Source organism: Entelurus aequoreus, linkage group LG17 (assembly GCF_033978785.1).
Source record: "Entelurus aequoreus isolate RoL-2023_Sb linkage group LG17, RoL_Eaeq_v1.1, whole genome shotgun sequence".
NCBI lineage: Eukaryota > Metazoa > Chordata > Actinopteri > Syngnathiformes > Syngnathidae > Entelurus > Entelurus aequoreus.
Genome location: NC_084747.1, coordinates 43,629,184 through 43,649,506, shown reverse-complemented (window position 1 = coordinate 43,649,506; position 20,323 = coordinate 43,629,184). Strand labels below are relative to the sequence as shown.

At 37.8% G+C, this 20,323-nt stretch overlaps 1 protein-coding gene across 5 annotated transcripts in view; it reads left to right on the top strand.

Annotated features, from left to right (window-relative positions):
• The first annotated feature begins 2,206 nt into the window (after positions 1–2,206).
• Positions 2,207–20,323, top strand: part of ercc6l2 (excision repair cross-complementation group 6-like 2) — a 38,499-nt gene continuing 20,382 nt past the window's right edge. For 3 of the 5 annotated variants that reach the window (XR_009821727.1, XM_062025726.1, XM_062025727.1), the window contains exons 1-15: positions 2,207–2,547; positions 2,802–3,193; positions 11,085–11,201; positions 11,375–11,568; positions 11,729–11,822; positions 12,111–12,178; positions 14,077–14,284; positions 14,358–14,498; positions 14,854–14,970; positions 15,967–16,086; positions 16,153–16,224; positions 17,000–17,145; positions 17,238–17,333; positions 17,413–17,512; positions 17,610–17,762. Coding sequence is in view for 4 of the 5 variants with exons in the window: in XM_062025726.1 (XP_061881710.1) it covers positions 2,520–2,547; positions 2,802–3,193; positions 11,085–11,201; positions 11,375–11,568; positions 11,729–11,822; positions 12,111–12,178; positions 14,077–14,284; positions 14,358–14,498; positions 14,854–14,970; positions 15,967–16,086; positions 16,153–16,224; positions 17,000–17,145; positions 17,238–17,333; positions 17,413–17,512; positions 17,610–17,762 (2,046 nt within the window). In the remaining variant the exon portion in view is untranslated. The remainder of the gene's footprint in view (positions 2,548–2,801; positions 3,194–11,084; positions 11,202–11,374; positions 11,569–11,728; positions 11,823–12,110; positions 12,179–14,076; positions 14,285–14,357; positions 14,499–14,853; positions 14,971–15,966; positions 16,087–16,152; positions 16,225–16,999; positions 17,146–17,237; positions 17,334–17,412; positions 17,513–17,609; positions 17,763–20,323) is intronic. The other 2 variants (XM_062025724.1, XM_062025723.1) reach the window with 2 other exon arrangements.

The window sequence follows — 20,323 nt, the reverse complement described above, 5'->3', positions numbered from 1 at the left end:
GCTACCGTAGTCCGACGTACTGTGCTTCAACATACGAGTATTATTATAGTGTGTGTATAAGGACCCTAAAATGGCAAATATTATGAACCGTATTATCTGGTGTTTTGTTTTGCAATATTATGCACAACCAACTTTTCTTACCTATTGCCAGTGTGCGGTGATGGTGATGGGGGAATACGGAATAGGATCAGTTCGGACCCATTTGGAGAGGAACGTGTAGGGGAAGTCGAATTGGGGAAGAAGAGCTAGTCTGAGACTCTGTGGATTTGTTTTTGTTTTGCATCAGACATACTTAAAACGGTCGTATTATGCAAAGCCCACTTTTCTTGCCGCTTGGCATCTGTTTTTGTATATTTGGGATCCTCTTAAGTGCCAAAAATTCAAACAATTAAGACAATGTTGCCTTGATCCAAACAGGCCAATATTGAGATGTTGCATCAGCGGATATTTTCAGGTTTTCCCTGGCGTCAGATGTAGTCCAAACGATAATATGTCCGCAGTGCGACTGATGACCGAAAATGCTCTGTTTGTCTGCCACCATTACATGTGATGTACAAGGATAACAAGGATAACCTACAAGGAAGTGTTTTAGATTAAAAATCATATTATGATCCGTTTTATATACATTTTACAGCTATCACAAGTAATCAGGTTAAATAAACATTTTTTACTTATTTTCCTTTATAAAATAACATTTATCCAATAAATGCACAACCCATACAAATCTTATTAAAAAGAAATCACTTAACATGTATTTAAACACAAAAATTAACCAACAGAGACCTTTTTTCATTTTTATTTAGTACTCTTTTTTATTTATCAAATTTTATTTATTAGATTTCAAGAGCACTAAACAAAAAATTAACCAACAGGGAGTCTTTTTAAACTTATTTAGTTTTAATTATAGGGACGGCGTGGCGAAGTTGGTAGAGTGGCTGTGCCAGCAATCGGAGTGTTGCTGGTTACTGGGGTTCAATTCCCACCTCCTACCTTCCTAGTCACGTCCGTTGTGTCCTTGGGCAAGACACTTCACCCTTTGCCTCTGATGGCTGCTGGTAGCGCCTTGCATGGCAGCTCCCGCCATCAGTGTGTGAATGTGTGTGTGAATGGGTAAATGTGGAAATACTGTCAAAGCGCTTTGAGTACCTTGAAGGTAGAAAAGCGCTATACAAGTACAACCCATTTATTTATATACAGTTTTTTTTATATATACAATAATGATTTATTTTTATATGTGTATATATATATATATATATATATATATATATATATATATATATATATATATATATATATATATATATATATATATATATATATATATATATATATATGTATATATATATATATATATATATATATATATATATATATATATATATATATATATATATATATATATATATATATATATATATATATATATATATATATATATATATATATATATATATATATATATATACACACACACACACATTACAGGCCAAAAGTATATATGTACTGTATATTAAATTGTATATATGTATACATATATATAACTATGTTAATAATTTTATATATATATATATACATATATAATATATGTAATTATATATATATATTACAATAAATAAATAAAGATGAAGACTAAATCAATTTAAAAAATAGTCTCTGTCGGTCAATTTTATGTTGAGATATGAAATATATAATATATAAAATATATATATATATATATATATATATATATATATATATATATATATATATATATATATATATATATATATATATATATATATATATATATATATATATATATATATATATATATATGTATATATATATATATATATATATATATATATATATATATATATATATATATATATATATATATATATATATATATATATGTATAGAAATTAAAAGTATAATCTTGCATATTAATAAGTACATATGAAATTATGAAAAATTCCATTAATTTGAAAATGGCCATTACTATTCAAAAAGGAACAATACTCGGAATACCTGTGATATTATTATGTTGTTATCATTAATCGGAGCTTATATAGTCAACACAGTGCATTTTATACACATACACAAAGTTTAACATTTTTGTACAGCACTTTCAACATAGACGTAAGGCACTTAAAAAATATGCATTCAGTAAAGTGCAGTGATATAAATATATGTTATGTTGAGTTATGTAGAAAAATACAGTTAAATTATTTTATTCAGAAATATTGCCTAAATTATTGGTCAACCAGCATTTAACGGGCATATTTGAACGCGGCACAAAGTGACGAAAGTGCGAGGGCGAATGAGCAAGTAGATAAACAATGCTGACGCCGGTTAGACGAGACACGGAGGAGGCATACGTTCTTACTACTTTATTAAACATTTAGAAAAATTAGTTTTATTCCATTCAACAGTTTTACACCCTGCGGAAAGTGTTAGATCCAGACATTCCTTCCAAACTAGCAAGAAAGTCAGCATGACTCCGCAGGAAGAGGAAGACATGCTACAAACAAGCTAGCATGATGGAGGCTACATCAGATAAAGAAGGTATACTTTACGCCTATTTCTTCTTTCATGATTGTGGATAGTTTTTATAACGAGTTTTTGGTACATATTTACTATCTTACTAGTTGTTGAGTTTGTCAGCCCAGTCGAATACAGATGTTGTCTTGTTACAGTAAATCATGTAGTCGGTATGAGCAACTAGCCTGCCCATTTGTGTCAATACATTAGTATTATATAATAATGTATGTACTGTATATGTAGACCAGTTTCAATACAATGTTTGGCTTTTTTCACAGCAGCCTGTCACACAAGGGATGATCAGGCAAAACTTGCCTCCACCCCTCCCACTGATCACACCCCAGCAAGGATGGTGTTCACTGATGGATGTAATGGCATGATGGAGGAGAAGGAAATTGAAGAGGACGAAGCTGCACCCTTAATAAAAGTCACAACATCTGACTTAAATCCATTTAACAGAGAGAAACCATTGTTTTCCAGCGGGGTTGAGCATTCTGGATCATGTGTTCCCTTCAAACTATGTGATCTTGGTGAAGAGAGTGTCCCCTACACCATCAACAGATACCTGAGGGATTACCAAAGAGAAGGAATAAGGTTTATTTACAGGAATTATATCCGTTCAAGAGGCTGCATCCTGGGCGATGACATGGGTCTTGGTAAGACTGTGCAGGTACGAAGACGAAATTATTTTTTTTAAATGTTCGCTGCTTACTAGAGATGTCCGATAATGGATTTTTTGCCGATATCCAATATTCCGATATTGTCCAACTCTTAATTACCGATTCCGATATGAACCGATACCGATATATACAGTCGTGGAATTAACACATTATTATGCCTAATTTTGTTGTGATGCTCCGCTAGATGCATTAAACAATGTAACAAGGTTTTCCAAAACAAATCAACTCAAGTTATGGAAACAATTGTCAACATGGCACTGCCACATTTATTATTGAAGTCACAAAGTGCATTATTTTTTTTAACATGCCTCAAAACAGCAGCTTGGAATTTGGGACATGCTCTTCCTGAGAGAGTATGAGGAGGTTGAGGTGGGCGGGGTTGAGGTGGGGGAGGTGGGTGGGTAGGGGTTGGCGGGGGGTGTATATTGTAGCGTCCCGGAAGACTTAGTGCTGTAAGGGGTTCTGGGTATTTGTTCTGTTGTGTTTATGTTGTGTTACGGTGCGGATGTTCTCCCGAAATGTGTTTGTCATTCTTGTTTGGTGTGGGTTCACAGTGTAACGCATATTTGTAACAGTGTTAAAGTTGTTTATACGGTCATCCTCAGTGTGACCTGTATGGCTGGTGATCAAGTATGCGTTGCAGTCGCTTGTGTGTGTGAAAAGCCGTAGATATTATGTGACTGGGCCGGCACGCAAAGGCAGTTCCTTGAAGGTTTATTGGCGCTCTGTATTTCTCCTTACGTCCGTGTACACAGCGGCGTTTTAAAAAGTCACAAATTTAACTTTTTGAAACCGATACCGATAACTTTGAAACCGATACCGATATTACATTTTAAAGCATTTATCGGCCGATAATATCGGCACCCCTCTACTGCTTACGATTATATTCAAGATATCGATTGATATCGATTGATTGATTGCTTACACATTTGTCTATGGGTTTTTCCACTCTCACGCTCATAAATTTAAGCACAAACTCGATATTTAATAACGGTTTTGTGATTTCACAGCTTTCTGTCTGTCAAACTGCAAGGTTTAAGTAAAAATTTAGGATAACATCAAGTTCAAACACCAAAATAGATTTTTCCTGCAATTATTATTCAGTTATAGCCCGCCAGCATCCAAAATCCGACCCGCGGGAAGTCCCAAATTGGGGGGAAAGAAAATGTTTTGTTTTTTTAAATCTGTCCTTTCTAATTAATTTTCTACCGCTTGTTACTTTTAGGTGTCTCCTAGCCGCTTAGGCAAATCATATTGTCTAAAAATGCATTTTCCCATCAATAATGTCACACCATCGCGCTCGGAATATATATATATTTTTTATATATATATATATATAGTCTAGGTTTCTGTGGTTTATCCATTATACAGCGCTCAATACCGGGGTAGAGCGGAATATATACGTTAGGTCAGGAAAAAACACAGAGGCTGTTTCATCCCTGTTTCGCAGGTTTCCCTGCTCTTCAGGCGATTTTATAATATATATAATATAATAAAATCCCCTGAAGAGCAGGTAAACCTGCGAAACAGGCTTGTAGGGATGAAATAGCCTCTGTGTTTTTTCCTGACCTAACGTATGTATGTATATATATATATATACATATATATATATATATATATATATATATATATATATATATATATATATATATATATATATATATATATATATATATATATATATATATATATATATATATACACACACAAACAGCCCGGCCCCTGGCCAGACTTTTTTAACCCAGTGTGGCCCCCGAGTCAAAAAGTTTGGGGACCCCTGAGTTACAGGGTTTCCCCATCTTGCCAATAGGTTGTATTCAGTCACGTGACTTTTGAACGTAAGTAAACGAAGTGGTGAGCTACTCTACTGTGCACCAAACAGAGTGTGAACTATCTGAGTATGCAATGGGCCTAGGTTTTACCAATAAAAGAAGATGCAAGCAAAAGACCAAGCTATGCAAAAAATAAAATTTGTCATGTGATATCAAGGATTATCCGTCAGTCCTAGACATTTCGAACTATCTTGTGCGCCAGACTTCATTCTACACAAGAAAACAGACGAGAAATTGGAAAAGTGGGTAGGCCTATAAATCCTTTGCGTGTGGCTCAGTTAAGGAAATTGCAATCAAGACTCGTTTTTGCTAGAGCATTGTTGCATTTAATGAGTTAACTTTGCGTCTACAGCCATGTTTGTTGCCTTTTTGTTGTTATTGTATGCGCCGTTACGTGTACGCGTGTTTTTTCCCTGTTTTTATCAAAATATTACTATAGATATCAACGTTGTGTATGTGCTGAAATCTTCATTCATGATTTTGCTGCCTCTGGTCAAAGCTTAACTCTTTTAGGTTTTGCTCACATTTGATTGCTTTTTTTAGACTCACCAAGTTGGTGGTTTACCAAACACTCGCAGCCAAAATATGTTTTAATAACTCAGAAACAAGATAAAATACTCAAATATTAAGATAATACTAAAAGGGGCAATAATAAATGTTACAAGTATGTCAAACAAACCTTTAACGAAGTGATCCGTGCAAACTTGTGCGTTTCTCGTCTTCATTTCGTAAAATCTTGCACTCATTTGCCCTCTTTAATTTCGAACTCCAAAGAAACTTTAATCCTTTTTGCTTTTTGAACGGTTCGAACAGCCTAAAACAACACAAGAATAGGGCATTTTTCTTCAAGAAAGGCAAAATGCCGCCCAGAACGTTTTGGCAACAGATGCTCACTGGCCCACCACTTTAAGCCTCGCATTGTTAATGAGCCACACGTGACGTCAGGTAAATACAATCTATTGCTTGGATTTTACTGACGTCACGTCCGGCTCACGTCATTACTAGGGCTGCAACTAACGATCAATTTGATAATCGATTAATCTGTCGATTATTACTTCGATTACTCGATCAATAATCGGATAAAAGAGACAAACTACATTTCTATCCTTTCCAGTATTTTATTGAAAAAAACCCAGCATACTGGAACCATACTTATTTTGATTATTGTTTCTCAGCTGTTTGTACATGTTGCAGTTTATAAATAAAGGTTTATAAAAATATATATATATATATATAAAAAACAAAAAACAATTGCCTCTGCGCATGCGCATAGCATAGATCCAATGAATCGATGACTAAATTAATCGCCAACTATTTTTATCATCGATTTTAATCGATTTAATCGATTAGTTATTGCAGCCCTAGTCAATACCATTAAATATGCGTGGTGGTCATGCTAGCTCTGTTCTCAATGGATACTAATCGCCATTTAGCCTTTCTCAAAGAAAATATGCTCTATGCTTGTAATGTTTTCGGCTGTACGAATCGTTCAAATCACGAAAAGGATAAACGTTTCCTCAGAGTTCCTCGAGAGGAAACTAAAAAGGGAGGAAGAGTGCAAGATTTTACAAAACGATGGCAAGAAAAGCAGCTCACCCTCCAGTCCAAGGGAGCAGAGTCGAAGAACGCACAAGTTTGCAGTGATCTCTTTGTTAAAGGTTAGTTTGATATACTTTTAACATTTGTTATTTCCCATTTAAGTATAATCTTGATATTATTTGTATTTTTTAAACACGTTTGCTACAAGTGTTTCCATAAGCACCAACTCTAAATAAATGAAATAAAATGTGAGCAAAACCTAAAAGAGTTAGGCTTTTACCAAAGGCAGCAATCATCAATGACGCTTTCAGCACATACACAATGTTGACATCTATAGTTATATTTAGATAAAGACTGGGAAAACTTTCTACTTGTAAACAGCGCGTGCAACGGCAAAAAACATCAGTAGACGCGAAGTTAAATCATGAAATGCAACCTTACCTGAGCAAACACGATGCATATTTATCCGGGAGATTCTTGTTACCAATTTCCTTAACCCAGCCACACGCAAAGAAGTTGTAGACCTCCATGATTTTCCAAGTTTGTATCTGTCTTGTCGTGTAGAATGGCGTTTGGAGCCCAATAGATCGATATGTCTGAGAACGCGACGGACGTAAAATCCTTGAAATCACTCGACAAATCTTTTTTTGATAAAGTATAGGGATGTTTTACATTGTGTAGTTAGATTTTTTTGCTAGTATCTGATTTTTGCAGGAACATCTAAGCCTCTTTTCCTCAGTGGCCTAGTGGTTAGATTGTCCACCCTGAGATCGGTAGGTTGTGAGTTCAAACCCTGGCCGAGTCATACCAAAGACTATCAAAATGGGACCCATTACCTCCCTGCTTGGCACTCAGCACCAAGGGTTGAAATTTGGGGTTAAATCACCAAAAATGATTCCTGGGTGTGACACCGCTGCTGCCCACTGCTCCCCTCTCCTCCCAGGGGGTGGAACAAGGGGATGGGTCAAATGCAGAGGACAAATTTCACCACACCTAGTGTGTGTGTGACAATTATTGGTACTTTAACTTAACTTAACTTTATCTTTCACACTTAGATAGTTCACACACTGCTTGCTGTACAACAGCCATCTTGACTTGGTTGACCACCACTGGTTTTCACTTCTGGGAAGAAGTCAGGTGACGGAATACAAGCAATACAGTATACTTGTGGCAGTGGGGGCGCGGCTAGGGGCGTGGTCAAAATGTCACAATCAGACAATTTGCATAATTGGTAATGATGCACATATTTTCTTTAAAAAATGTATACATACATTTAATAACAAATCTGTGTTATTGATTTGTATTAACATATATATTTTTTAATTGAATGGTTTTACTCTATTTTTTAATTGTTGCTGCTTAGTGTACTTCGTTGAGAATTTTTCAAGTTTCTAGAAACTTCTCCAATCCTTGGCTGCTGATCTTTAAAGTAGGGGAAACTCATTTTTAGCTACTCTCTGAACATGAATACAGTCTCCAGTAACAGATAAAATATATGAAAATGCTACATTTTACAAAGAAAATGGCACTTAAAGGCAAGGCAAGGCAAGGCAAGGCAACTTTATTTGTATAGCGCTTTTCATACACAAGGCAGACACAAAGTGCTTCACAGACAACAAAGTGAAATGAAAGAAAATAAAAGCAAAATTAAAATGCAGACAATAAAAATAAAAACAGTGCGGACGTTAAAAGTTAAAAGATTAAAAGATTTAGCTGAAAGCTAAGGTGAACATAAAAGTTTTCAGTCTAGTTTTAAAAGTAGTCAGAGTTGGGGAAAGTCTGACATCTTCAGGAAGTTTATTCCAGCTATTTGTTGCATAGTGACTGAATGATGCTCTCCCTTGATTTGAGTTTACTCTGGGAACCGCTAACAGATTTGAACAGAATTGTGAAATTCTACTTATCAACACAGACCAATGGAATGAAAGTAAAAAAAAATGCTCTGGCAGTGCTTTATATTTTAAAGTTGCTGATTCGGTCATTTTGCTGTCAATCAAAAAGAGATTCAGCCTCAGACAGATCATCCAATCATCATACGGAAAGCCCGGATCCAGACCAGATGAGACCGAGCCCACTTCTCATTCATATTTAGTCAATGAAATGTAAATATTCTATATTTGACCACTTATTTTATTCCTTGCAGTCTTGGAACAATCGCTACTGTTGGAGACTGTACTTATGTTTAGAGACTCTTTACTTCTATCGCTCTATGTCTGCAATGAACAGCAAGAGATGCAGCGAGCCTGACATCACACTTGCTTTGCGCTGTTGCTCCAGCTGGACTTTTTTCTCTGCTATATTAAAGTATGTCTATATCGCAGAAATTCTGCCTCTGCTCCAGACAATCGTGTGTAACTTGGTTACGTCATCACAACATCCTGTTTCGGCAGTGCTGTTTCAGTGATCAAAGTCCTTTTTCGGGTGCCAAATTTTCGGTGTATTTCTAGTCAATTGTGCACAAATAATAAGCTATATATCCATTCATACAATAGCCATCCATCCATCCATTTTCTACCGCTTGTACCTCTCAGGGTCGCGGGGGTGGCTGGAGCCTATCCCAGCTGCATTCGGGCGGAAGGAGGGGTAGAGACAGACAACATTCACACTCACATTCACACACTAGGGCCAATTTAGTGTTGCCAATTAACCTATTCCCGGGTGTATGTCTTTGGAAGTGGGAGGAAGCCGGAGTACCCGGAGGGAACCCACGCAGTCACGGGGAGAACATGCAAACTCCACACAGAAAGACCCGGAGCCCGTGGATCGAACTCAGGACCTTCTTATTGTGATGCACCAGCACTAACCCCTGTTCCACCGTGCTGCCCTCATACAATATATTAATTAAACCTGTTTTCACTTAAAATCCCTAATTTTTAAAGGTGTGGCGACTTTTATTTTGTCGTGCCACAATCAATTACATGTAGGAAACACACTGAGTTGTCTGTGAAGTGAATTGAATTATATTTATATAGCGCTTTTTCTCTAGTGACTCAAAGCGCTTTACATAGTGAAACCAAATATCTAAGTTACATTTAAACCAGTGTGGGTGGCACTGGGAGCAGGTGGGTAAAGTGTCTTGCCCAAGGACACAACGGCAGTGATTAGGATGGCGGAAGCGGGGATCGAACCTGGAACCCTCAAGTTGCTGGCACGGCCACTCTACCAACCGAGCTAACCCGCGGCTCTAGAGCCACATGCGGCTCTTTAGCGGCGCTCTGGAAATGAAAAAAAATGGGGGGGAAAATGTGTTTTTTGTTGTAATATGGTTTCTGTAGGAGGACAAACAAGACACAAACCTTCATAATTGTTAGAAATCCCACTGTTTAATATGTTTGTGCTTCACTGATGGGAGTATTTGGTGAGTGCCGTTTTGTCCTACTAATTTCAGCGGCCCTTGAACTCACCGTTGTGTGGACTGTGACTCAACAGTTTGTTTACATGTACAGCTTTCTCAGATACTGCCACAGAAAGACGTGTTTTATGCCACTCCTTCTTTGTCTCATTTTGTCCACCAAGCGTTTTATACTGTGCGTGAATGCACAAAGGTGAGCTTTGTTGATGTTATTGACTTGTTATGGAGTGCTAATCAGGCATATTTGGTCAGTGCATGACTGCAAGCTAATCCATGCTAACATGCTATTTAGGCTTGCTGTATGTATATATTGCATAATTATGCCTCATTTGTAGGTATATTTGAGCTCATTTAATGTCCTTTACTTATGTCCTCTGTGTATTTAGTTTATTTTTGTTTCATGACACATTATCTGTATGCAATATTGGCTACATTTCTGATAGTTGTTTGTGTGCCATGTTGTTCCAGACCACAGCAAACGTTACCTAGCTTGCAAAGATTGTAAAAAATCCATTAGAAAAAGACAGCCAGCCGTTTTCTTTAACTTTGACACACACATCTATACCTTTGGCCATTCTAAGACAGTCATTTCCAGGAGTTATCTCACCCTCTGAGAAAGTTTTACTAATGTTGTCCAATGTTGTAAAAATGTGTAGAATAAATATTATATTTCAACATTTCTGTCAACGAAGATTTGCGTCAGCCTGCGACACCTAGTCATTTTGATAGTAGGCTAATATAGCTAATTAGCCATTTACATCATGTGTTGCCATCATTATAACACTTATATAAGTCTTTTAATTTTTTGTGGCTCCAGACCGATTACTTTTATGTATTTGTGGTCCAATATGGCTCGTTCATCATTTTGGGTTGCCGACCCCTGGCCTATACAATGTGGGCATTTAGGAGGTAGCCACTCAGCTGGTTCGTCTTTGTTGGTGAGCATTAGAGTGCCTTACTAAGCAGGTTGTGCAACACGTTCAAAAACTATTTTGGATTAAAAAAGGCGTATCTCATACAAAGCTTGTGATGATGTTGTGACTTTTTTAATTATTTTGTTGACAAAATTATCAAACAATACTTTAAAAAAAAAAAAAATACAACTGCTTTGCAATTCACAAATTGCATTCCTGTTTTCTCTTCTTCCTCTTGCTGCAGGTCATTGGTTTCCTTGCAGCAGTACTGCACAAAAAAGGAACCTGGGAGGATATTGAGAACAACAAGCCCCGCTTTCTGCAGAGTCAATCTCCATCTAAACAGAGGAAGCCAAACAAAGTGAGTGCGAAGTTAAATGCTGGCCCTAGAGCTTAAACAAATGGCCTAGATGCCTGACATTAGTTTTCAGAACATATTTACCCAGATGAAGACTGCATTAAGTACAACAATAGTGCAGGGGGGTGGGTGTCTGCAAATGTCATCAGTGTGAGTGTTTTTGCGATCTGTTTTAGGTTTTCCTGATTGTGGCCCCGCTGTCAGTGCTGTATAACTGGAAAGATGAACTGGACACATGGGGCCACTTCCAGTACGTGGTGGTCCACGGGCTGAAGAAACAAGAGGAGCTGGCTCGCATTAAGAAGGGCCGCATGGAGATCGCTCTCACCACCTACGAGACTCTTCGCCTCTGTTTGGATCAAGTTAATGAGTGAGAGATGTCTTTTTAAGATGCACATAACATGAGTTTTCTGTAGGCATTATTGCTGTTCTATAAAGTTACTCACTTGTGGAGCTTTTAGGATTGTAGAACTTTCTACATTTGTATATACTACATATTATTCCTCACACAACCTCTTCCTTTTCTGCAGCATTGACTGGTCTGCCGTGTTTGTGGACGAAGCTCACAAGATAAAGAACCCAAATTCTCAGATCACGCAAGCCATGAAGCATCTAGAATGTCAGGTCAGATACTTACATCCATCCATTTTCTACCACTCGTCCCTTTCGTAGTTGCAGGGGGCTGAAGCAAATGCCAGCTGCACTCAGACGGAAGGCAGGGTACTCCCTGGACAAGTCGCCACCTCATCGCAGGGCCAACACAAATAGACAACATTCACACATAAGGGCCATTTGACTAAAAATACATCACTCTCTACTGGTATCCAATACAATAACGCATCAAAAACTCTGCCAATTTTCAGTGATTAAAATGCTCAGTTTTCATTAACATGTTCATGTTTCCTTCATCAGGTCAGAATTGGCCTCACTGGCACCATCCTTCAGAACAACCTTGAGGAACTGTGGTGTGTCATGGACTGGTAGGTTTAATTATTAAAACAATTTTTAACGTGATTGGACTACTTAAAGTTTGAATGCCTCTGAAGTCCGAAAAAGTTGCACAAAACCTTCAAGCACCATGTCATGCATGACCTAGTGTACTTATTTTCTTTGGGGTTTTTTTAAAACTTTTTTTTTAATTTTTAGCAACATTTAGCATGTGCAGTTAGTTTTGTCCAGGAGGACCATACAAAATAGTATTTTGTGCACAGATTAAATAAATATTTGCCAAATATGTGTTAGATTATTAACTAAATCATCCATTAATTAATAAAATTGTAATAAAATTACAGTTGTCCCTCGTGTATTGCTGCTAATAGGTTCATAGCCTGACTGCAGTAAATCAATTTTCGCAAAGTAGGAATTATTAATTATAAGTCAAATATTTTCACGGCTATCTACATACAATGTTTAACAATTATGAGAGCCTTCTCGACATTGAATAATTACACTTGTTTAATCCAATATAGGAGACATACTAATAATAAAAAATACATATACTGTACTGGCTTTAGGAGCAAGGTCTCATTTAGTGGCCAATACCATTCTAGTATTCATATTTTTAGTTTGTATAGACATTTTTAGAATTAGTATTTAATTTATTGGCATTACACGTGCATAAAAGAATACAGGGTTATGAAATGGGGTTTAACATCCAATCCAGAAGTGCATTAATTTGTATACAGTATTTATATGTTTTCAAGTTTATTCACAATACCATATTACAATTACAACAGTAGTGAATATCCATTTAAGGATGGTGGTAAGTGAAAGGGTCCCCCAGATAAGCTAGAAGAAGCTTTTAGCAGGGGGTCCAGAGGTCAGTATATGCATGGAATGCTGAAACATGGTGGCAAGCACAAAAACGCTATATGATAAACACAATATAGGAGCACAAAAGCAAGCATACACATAAGGTACATACATACATTCATTCAACCACACACAACCCAACAGTAGTCTACCCCACATGAGGCATTAGAGATAGGTGGTTAATAGGTATGATTTCAGTTTCTTTTTGAAGTTGGAGAATGAATACAGCATCCTGAGGCTCTCATCAAGCCGGTTCCAGATCTTTGGTCCCCTGCATACAACACTTCGAGCAGTACAAGCCAGTAGACGATGTTTACCTGATATCAGGTCAAAGTTACGAGTGTGGTGGGCATGCTGGGGACGATAGATAGGAACCAAGCTACAGAGCCTGAAATTCAGCCTGTGGATGACTTGATAGGTTAGACAAGCATTGTGATAAATATTGACCTCTCAGTCTTAAGAGATGATAATTATGGAATAGATGACGAGTGGGGGCATTAAACTTGGACCATGACAGGGCCCCTATGGTTTTCTCTTGCATGGATTCTAATTTGTGAAGGTAGCTAGGGAAGGTGTTACACCAGATGACATTACAGTAGTTTAGATGAGGTTCAAAGAGTTTTGTATAGAGTAAGTAGTTGAGCATAAAGAGGAAGATAATGACGAAGTTGAAAGAACAGGCCAACATATTTGGATAATTTGTTTAACATTATATGTATCTAAAGAAAAAATAATTTGCGTATTTAGAAATATACAAACTGCAGGCAGATGTAATGAATAACATGTGGTAGGCAGGATCGATTATCTGATTGGTTGAATTGTAATATAAGCCACGCCCACAACATATCAAATTAATTAATTATGTCGCATGGCTAAAAATAACTTGAACAATTATTAATGGCATAAACATTTAGGTTCAGTACTTGTCAATTACATTGTTGATGGTGACAGTTTGACCCTGGAATGGAGTAGTTTTGTTTTCAATATTTCCTATGGGGGAAGACATAAATAGCTCCTATTAACTTTACTTTTGCATGTTTGATGTCTGTAATGTCATTCCACACAGGGCCGTCCCTGGTTGTCTTGGCAGCTTAGGGCATTTTAAGAACAAGGTGTCAGACCCCATTGAGCAAGGCCAGAGACACAGTGCAACCAAACGTGCCTTAGCAACCGCCAGGAAGACCGTCAGAGACCTGGTTAGGAAGATTGCCAGCTGCTTCCTCAGAAGGACCAAATCTCTGATCAAGGAACAACTGCCCAAAAAGAACGACAGGGTAGGATGGGGTAACCATGTTGTCCTAAACGATCACGGGGCGCTCTGTCATGCTGTCTTTTGTTCCACTCCAGGTGGTGTACTGCTCCCTGACAGACTTTCAGCGGACGGTATATCAAACTGTGCTGGACACTGAAGACGTGCAATTACTGCTGAGGTCTTCAGAGAAATGTAACTGTCAAAGTGGATACGCTCGAAGGAGATGCTGCTTTAAGGTCAGTTCACCTCTGTCGTGTGTGATATCAGAGTAAGAAGATTTTTATTTACATTGTCAGTGAAAGGGTTCACAAACAAGGATTTTTTTTAAGATGCAATTGTGCTACATGAAACAAACTAGCAAAATAAACCAAGGTAAAAAAAGATATATATATAAGAAGATTGGGAATGAAATTGAACAAAATAACTAATCTGACTGTACACATTTACATACATTAGAAATTAATTAAAAATAGACAATGGTCAGCATATGTAAATGTGACTGTAAATAGTCTATGATTGGATAGTGACTATTTGCCTGTTTTAAATGATATTTTCGGAGATGTGATAATTTAACAATGTGCTCTCTTTCAGACAAACTCCGAGGGCGTGCCAACAAAGGCGCTGTACTTTACCTACTTGACCATATTGAGGAAGGTTGCCAGTCATGTGGCACTTCTCCAATCCACTGCAGGAACCAGCAAGAAGCAGGTAAAATCAGAGGCTTTGAACTTTGCAGCAACAAATTCCAATTTCTGCCAATAACAAATGTTCTTTGACTACATAATCAAAAAAGGGCATGACATTGTAATTACAGTAGTACCTAACTTATGAGCTTAATTGATTCTGTGACAGTGCTCTTAACTCTAAACACTTGTATCTCAAGTCAACGCTGCCCATTGAAACGTGGTGCTTTTTGATAACAAACTTTTGGATAAGCAATATTGTATAAAAAAGATACTACAATAATAAAATGTACTACAAACAGCTATAGTAGTTTTATTTAGTATTGCATTAATTTAGAGTGGACTTCCACAGTATTCTCTGTCAAACACACCATCTGCAGCTTCTCCATATTTTAATGTACGTTTGTATAAATGTCCCCTGTTTAGATATTATTTTAACATCCTTGGCGGAGGTTATCAGCTCATTCTATTTTAGTATGCTTCAGATTAGCAGTGATACGCTCCAACTGCTTCACAAAGTCTGCGACATTCTCAGTGATGTTTTTTTTATGTTTTTGTTCTTTAATTCAATAAATATCATCCACATCTTCTTCTCACCACTGTTCTTGACACTCACTTTTTTCCTTTTACTGGATGGTAAAACAGCTTTAGCTATAAGTTAAAGCTATCCAGTTAGGCCAGATAATTTGGTCACATCTTACAGTGTTCACTGTGACATTCGCTACACCAACTAATGGCATGAATGCTTGTTAATAGAATTTTTGTTTTCAATTTAAAACATACCAGTTACTTGAGAGACCACTCTTATTTGAAAACAGTCTTAAGTTGAGGTAACACTGTCTAGGACTTGCTCTGTTTATTTTTAAACTTAACCATTTGAGGTCCTTAAACAGCAAGGTATTCTGCCAACAAAACAACATTCATGTCAGGGAATGGGACCTGCTCGATCGAACACCAACAAAAGTCCCTTATTTCAGTAACAGATGGTTGCACCCTTCACACGCTTCATTTGTTGTAATAGGAAAAGTACGTGGGCGCCATTTGTCAAAAGGTGTTCCAGAAGTTTCCAGACTTTTTGCAGCGGTGCAAAGATGAAGCGTTTGAGGCCTTGTCTGACCCGACGTACAGTGGCAAAATGAAGGTAAAAGCGCAGGACTAAGGCCTTGTAAGCTTCTCTTGATGTTAAGGACAATTTTTCCCTCCTTAGGTTTTGCAAAAACTGCTGAAATATTGTCTGCAAAAGAAAGACAAGGTGCTTCTTTTTTCACTGTCGACCAAGGTAAGATATTTGAATAACTTTTTTTAATGGAGAATTTTTGAATATTGTTTTTACACTAGGGCCTTAAAAGCAGCAGAGCACTCCAGTCATACGGATGATCTTTAGTTAGTGTAAACATACTGTAGGTGTACCTAATGCATTGGCCAGTAAGCACATGTCTTAATGGATGGGCAGCTGTCCCACAGGAAATTGGAAATTTGATGTTTTGTTATGTTTACACGCATCAGCATTATTAGACGTTCAACGCCCATTCACGTCCTAACCGCACGCTAGTGGACGCTTTTAAAAAGACAGACTTAATTGCTGCTCCTGTCACAGCCGTGCCTTGTTTATAGACAAAATACAAACTGGAGACATGGCTCTCTCATGACACAGATTAGTTAGTAAGCTTCAGGGCTTTCTGAAAGTAAAAGTAATTAGAGATTTTAGGAAAATGAGACTGTGCAGTGCTGCGCTGTTGTCACCTGAGACACAATGATAACATTATGAACGGCTGAGGTGATCGTTTTTACACTTTTTTTATAGCAATCAGGCAGTCTGTTGTTTTTGCTTGTTCACTCAAATGCGAAACATTTTCATAATCTCGCTCAGTTTTGATTGGAAGTTGTTTGCCAGATGTTTTCGGCTATGTGTAATAAAGGAACCTCCAATTTCACACATTTTCGCTCAGTATTTTAGTAAAAAACTGCCATTACATTCCCATTCATTCCCATGTTAAGTTTGCATGTCTAGTTCTGAGTCTTCCTCATGTTTTCTTTTCATTTTCGCCTGGCAGCTGCTGGATGTTCTGGAGAGCTACTGTATGGCTGAGGGGCTGGACTACAGCAGGTTGGACGGGACAACCAAATCCAAGGAGCGAGTCCAGATTGTCAAAGAGTTCAACAGTTCCCCTCACATAAACCTCTGCCTGGTGTCCACCATGTTAGTCTGCTAATTCACACTCATTATATTGATAATACAGTACAGGTTCTTTGTTTTTAAGAATGTGAAATAGGTTGACTCTATCCTTCCAGGGCGGGTGGACTTGGTCTTAACTTTGTTGGCGCCAATGTTGTGATATTATTTGACCCAACATGGAACCCAGCCAATGATCTCCAGGCTATTGACAGGTTTGTCAATGCAGCCTCCTCCATCTAAATGTCTAGCTATTTGAATATTCCTGACAGTATATTTTATATATTTCTTTAGAGCATATCGCATTGGCCAGTGCAGAGACGTGACCGTCCTCAGACTCATCTCACTTGGGACTGTGGAGGAAATTACCTACCTCAGACAAATCTACAAACAAGTAAAGTGAAGATTGTGATGTGCGCTCATCTGCACTTACTGTACGTAATAGTTATTTTTAGATTTTAAACCATTGGCTTTCCATTGTGTGGTACCAGCAATTGCAGAGTTCTGTCGTCGGTATGGAAAGCGCACGGCGATACTTTGAGGCTGTGCAGGGCCACGAGATCCATAAGGGGGAGCTGTTTGGGATCAAAAACCTTTTCAGGCTACAGACCCAAGGGACATGCCTCACTCGCAAGATACTAGAGGTAAGATGTAGTGTAGAGGTAAGATACGATACAGATGCTTAATCAAGTTGCAAAGCTAGTAGGGCTGTAACGGTATCAAAATCTCACGGTACAATATCACAGTATTAAGGCTATGGTACGATATTATTATGGTATATGCCCAAAAAAAATTGCCGTATTTTTCGGAGTATAAGTCGCTCCGGAGTATAAGTCGCACCGGCCGAAAATGCATAATGAAGAAGGAAAAAAACATATATAAGTCGCACTGGAGTATAAATCGCATTTTTGGGGGAAATTTATTTGATAAAACCCAACACCAAGAATAGCCTTTTTAAAGGCAATTGAAAATAAAGAATAGTGAACAACAGGCTGAATAAGTGTACGTTATATGACGCATAAATAACCAACTGAGAACGTGCCTGGTATGTTAACGTAACATATTATGGTAAGAGTCATTCAAATAACTATAACATATAGAACATGCTATACGTTTACCAAACAATCTGTCACTCCTAATCGCTAAATCCCATGAAATCTTATACGTCTAGTCTCTTACGTGAATGAGCTAAATAATATTATTTGATATTTTACGGTAATGTGTTAATCATTTCACACATAAGTCGCTCCTGAGTATAAGTTGCACCCCCGGCCAAACTATGAAAAAAACTGCGTCTTATAGTGCGAAAAATACAGTACTTAAAATGCCATAGTGTGCACAATGATGCGGCAGGAATGTTTAGGATAAACATATGTTCTGTAATTTAAGACAAACATAATGCTTAAATGTTCTAATCAAATTTATTACGAGAAACAAGTATTTTTAAGTTCAAAGAATTGCGCGAGGACATCCACTGTCTCTCTCAACTTTTACTTTTGGAGAAGCATTGTCCTCTACTCTGGGCATTTTTTTATAATAAAAGCAGTTTATTATACTAATTATACGAGCTATACCGCCTGCTGCGGTATAGCTCGGTTGGTAGAGTGGTCGTGCCAGCAACTTGAGGGTTCCAGGTTCGATCCCAGCTTCTGCCATCCGAGTCACTGCCGTTGTGTCCTTGGGCAAGACACTTTACCCACCTGCTCCCAGTGCCACCCACACTGGTTTAAATGTAACTTAGATATTGGGTTTCACTATGTAAAGTGCTTTGAGTCACTAGAGAAAAAGCGCTATATAAATATAATTCACTTCACTTCACAATTCACTTCAGTTTCTCAGAAAGGTTAACTCACATTTTAACTTTTAATAATTTAAATACCTCACAAATTGACGTTTAGCTTTGCTGGCTTCATCTTTTCCGGGTGATGGTAGCTTACCATGTGTGCAGCAGGTGCTATACCTTGGCACGGTGCGAATTGACCAAGTCTGTTTTGGCTTGGAACAATCGAGACGAACGTGGCACGCTTTATCACTTCCGCCACATAGGTTATGTTTTTGCCAGGGTTGGTTTGTTTGTTTATTGGCAACATTACTCAAAAATATTCCTCTTATCGACTACAAAGCGGAACACACTTCACCTCCTGCTTACTCTCGCTTTCTCCGTAACGGCGCTCCACGCCCCAACATTGCCGCTCGGCGCTGCCCAGAGGATTCAGGGAGATCTAGTTTATTTTCAGAACCCTCACCAAGTTTTTGTTTGATACCGTCACGCGCCATGGCATTATTGAGAAGATTTTGAAACTGTAATACAGCGGTATCTACAATACCGTTACAGCCCTAAAAGGTAAAAACCTGTCAAGTGTTCATTATGCAATGCTTTAGTCAAATCCACTCCTGTTGTTCGGTACTATTTATTTCTATTACATCATTTATTATTATTATTGAAGGTATTATTACATATTCTGTAGTACTGAACAATGTTACTGTGAACTGCTTTACTCTTATTATTTATTTATATTATTGTGATTGACATCTGCAAAGGGCAACACGGTGGCACAGGGGTTAGTGCATGTGCCTCACAATACGAAGGTCCTGAGTTCAATCCCGGGCTGGGGATCTTTCTGTGTGGAGTTTGCATGTTCTCCCCGTGACTGCGTAGGTTCTTTCTGGGTACTCCGGCTTCCTCCCACCTCCAAAGACATGCACCTGGGGTTAGGTTGATTGGCAACACTAAACTGGTCCTAGTGTGTGAATGTGAATGTTGTCTGTCTATCTGTGTTGGCCCTGCGATGAGGTGGCAACTTGTCCAGGGTGTACCCCGCCTTCCGCCTGAATGCAGCTGAGTTAGGCTCCAGCACCGTCCTTGACCCCGACAGGGACAAGCGGTAGAAAATGGATGGATGGATGGACATCTGCAAATTGTTAACTCTATAATAAAAAAATTGTAACGAGGTCAACACATTTATTAGTAACTGCTGATGCAGAGAATGGAAAGCTTAAAGTGGAACTTCACTTTTTTTGGACTTTTGTCTATCGTTCACAATCATTATGAAAAACATGAAGACAGATGTATTTTTTTAATGCATTCTAACTCGTAAATAAACTTATGTAATAGTCAGTTTAAAGCAGAGCCAATGGGACGTCCTCTATTTCGCCCATAAAATTTTGTGACTTGAATATTAGTATTAACCAGGTGTGATATTGT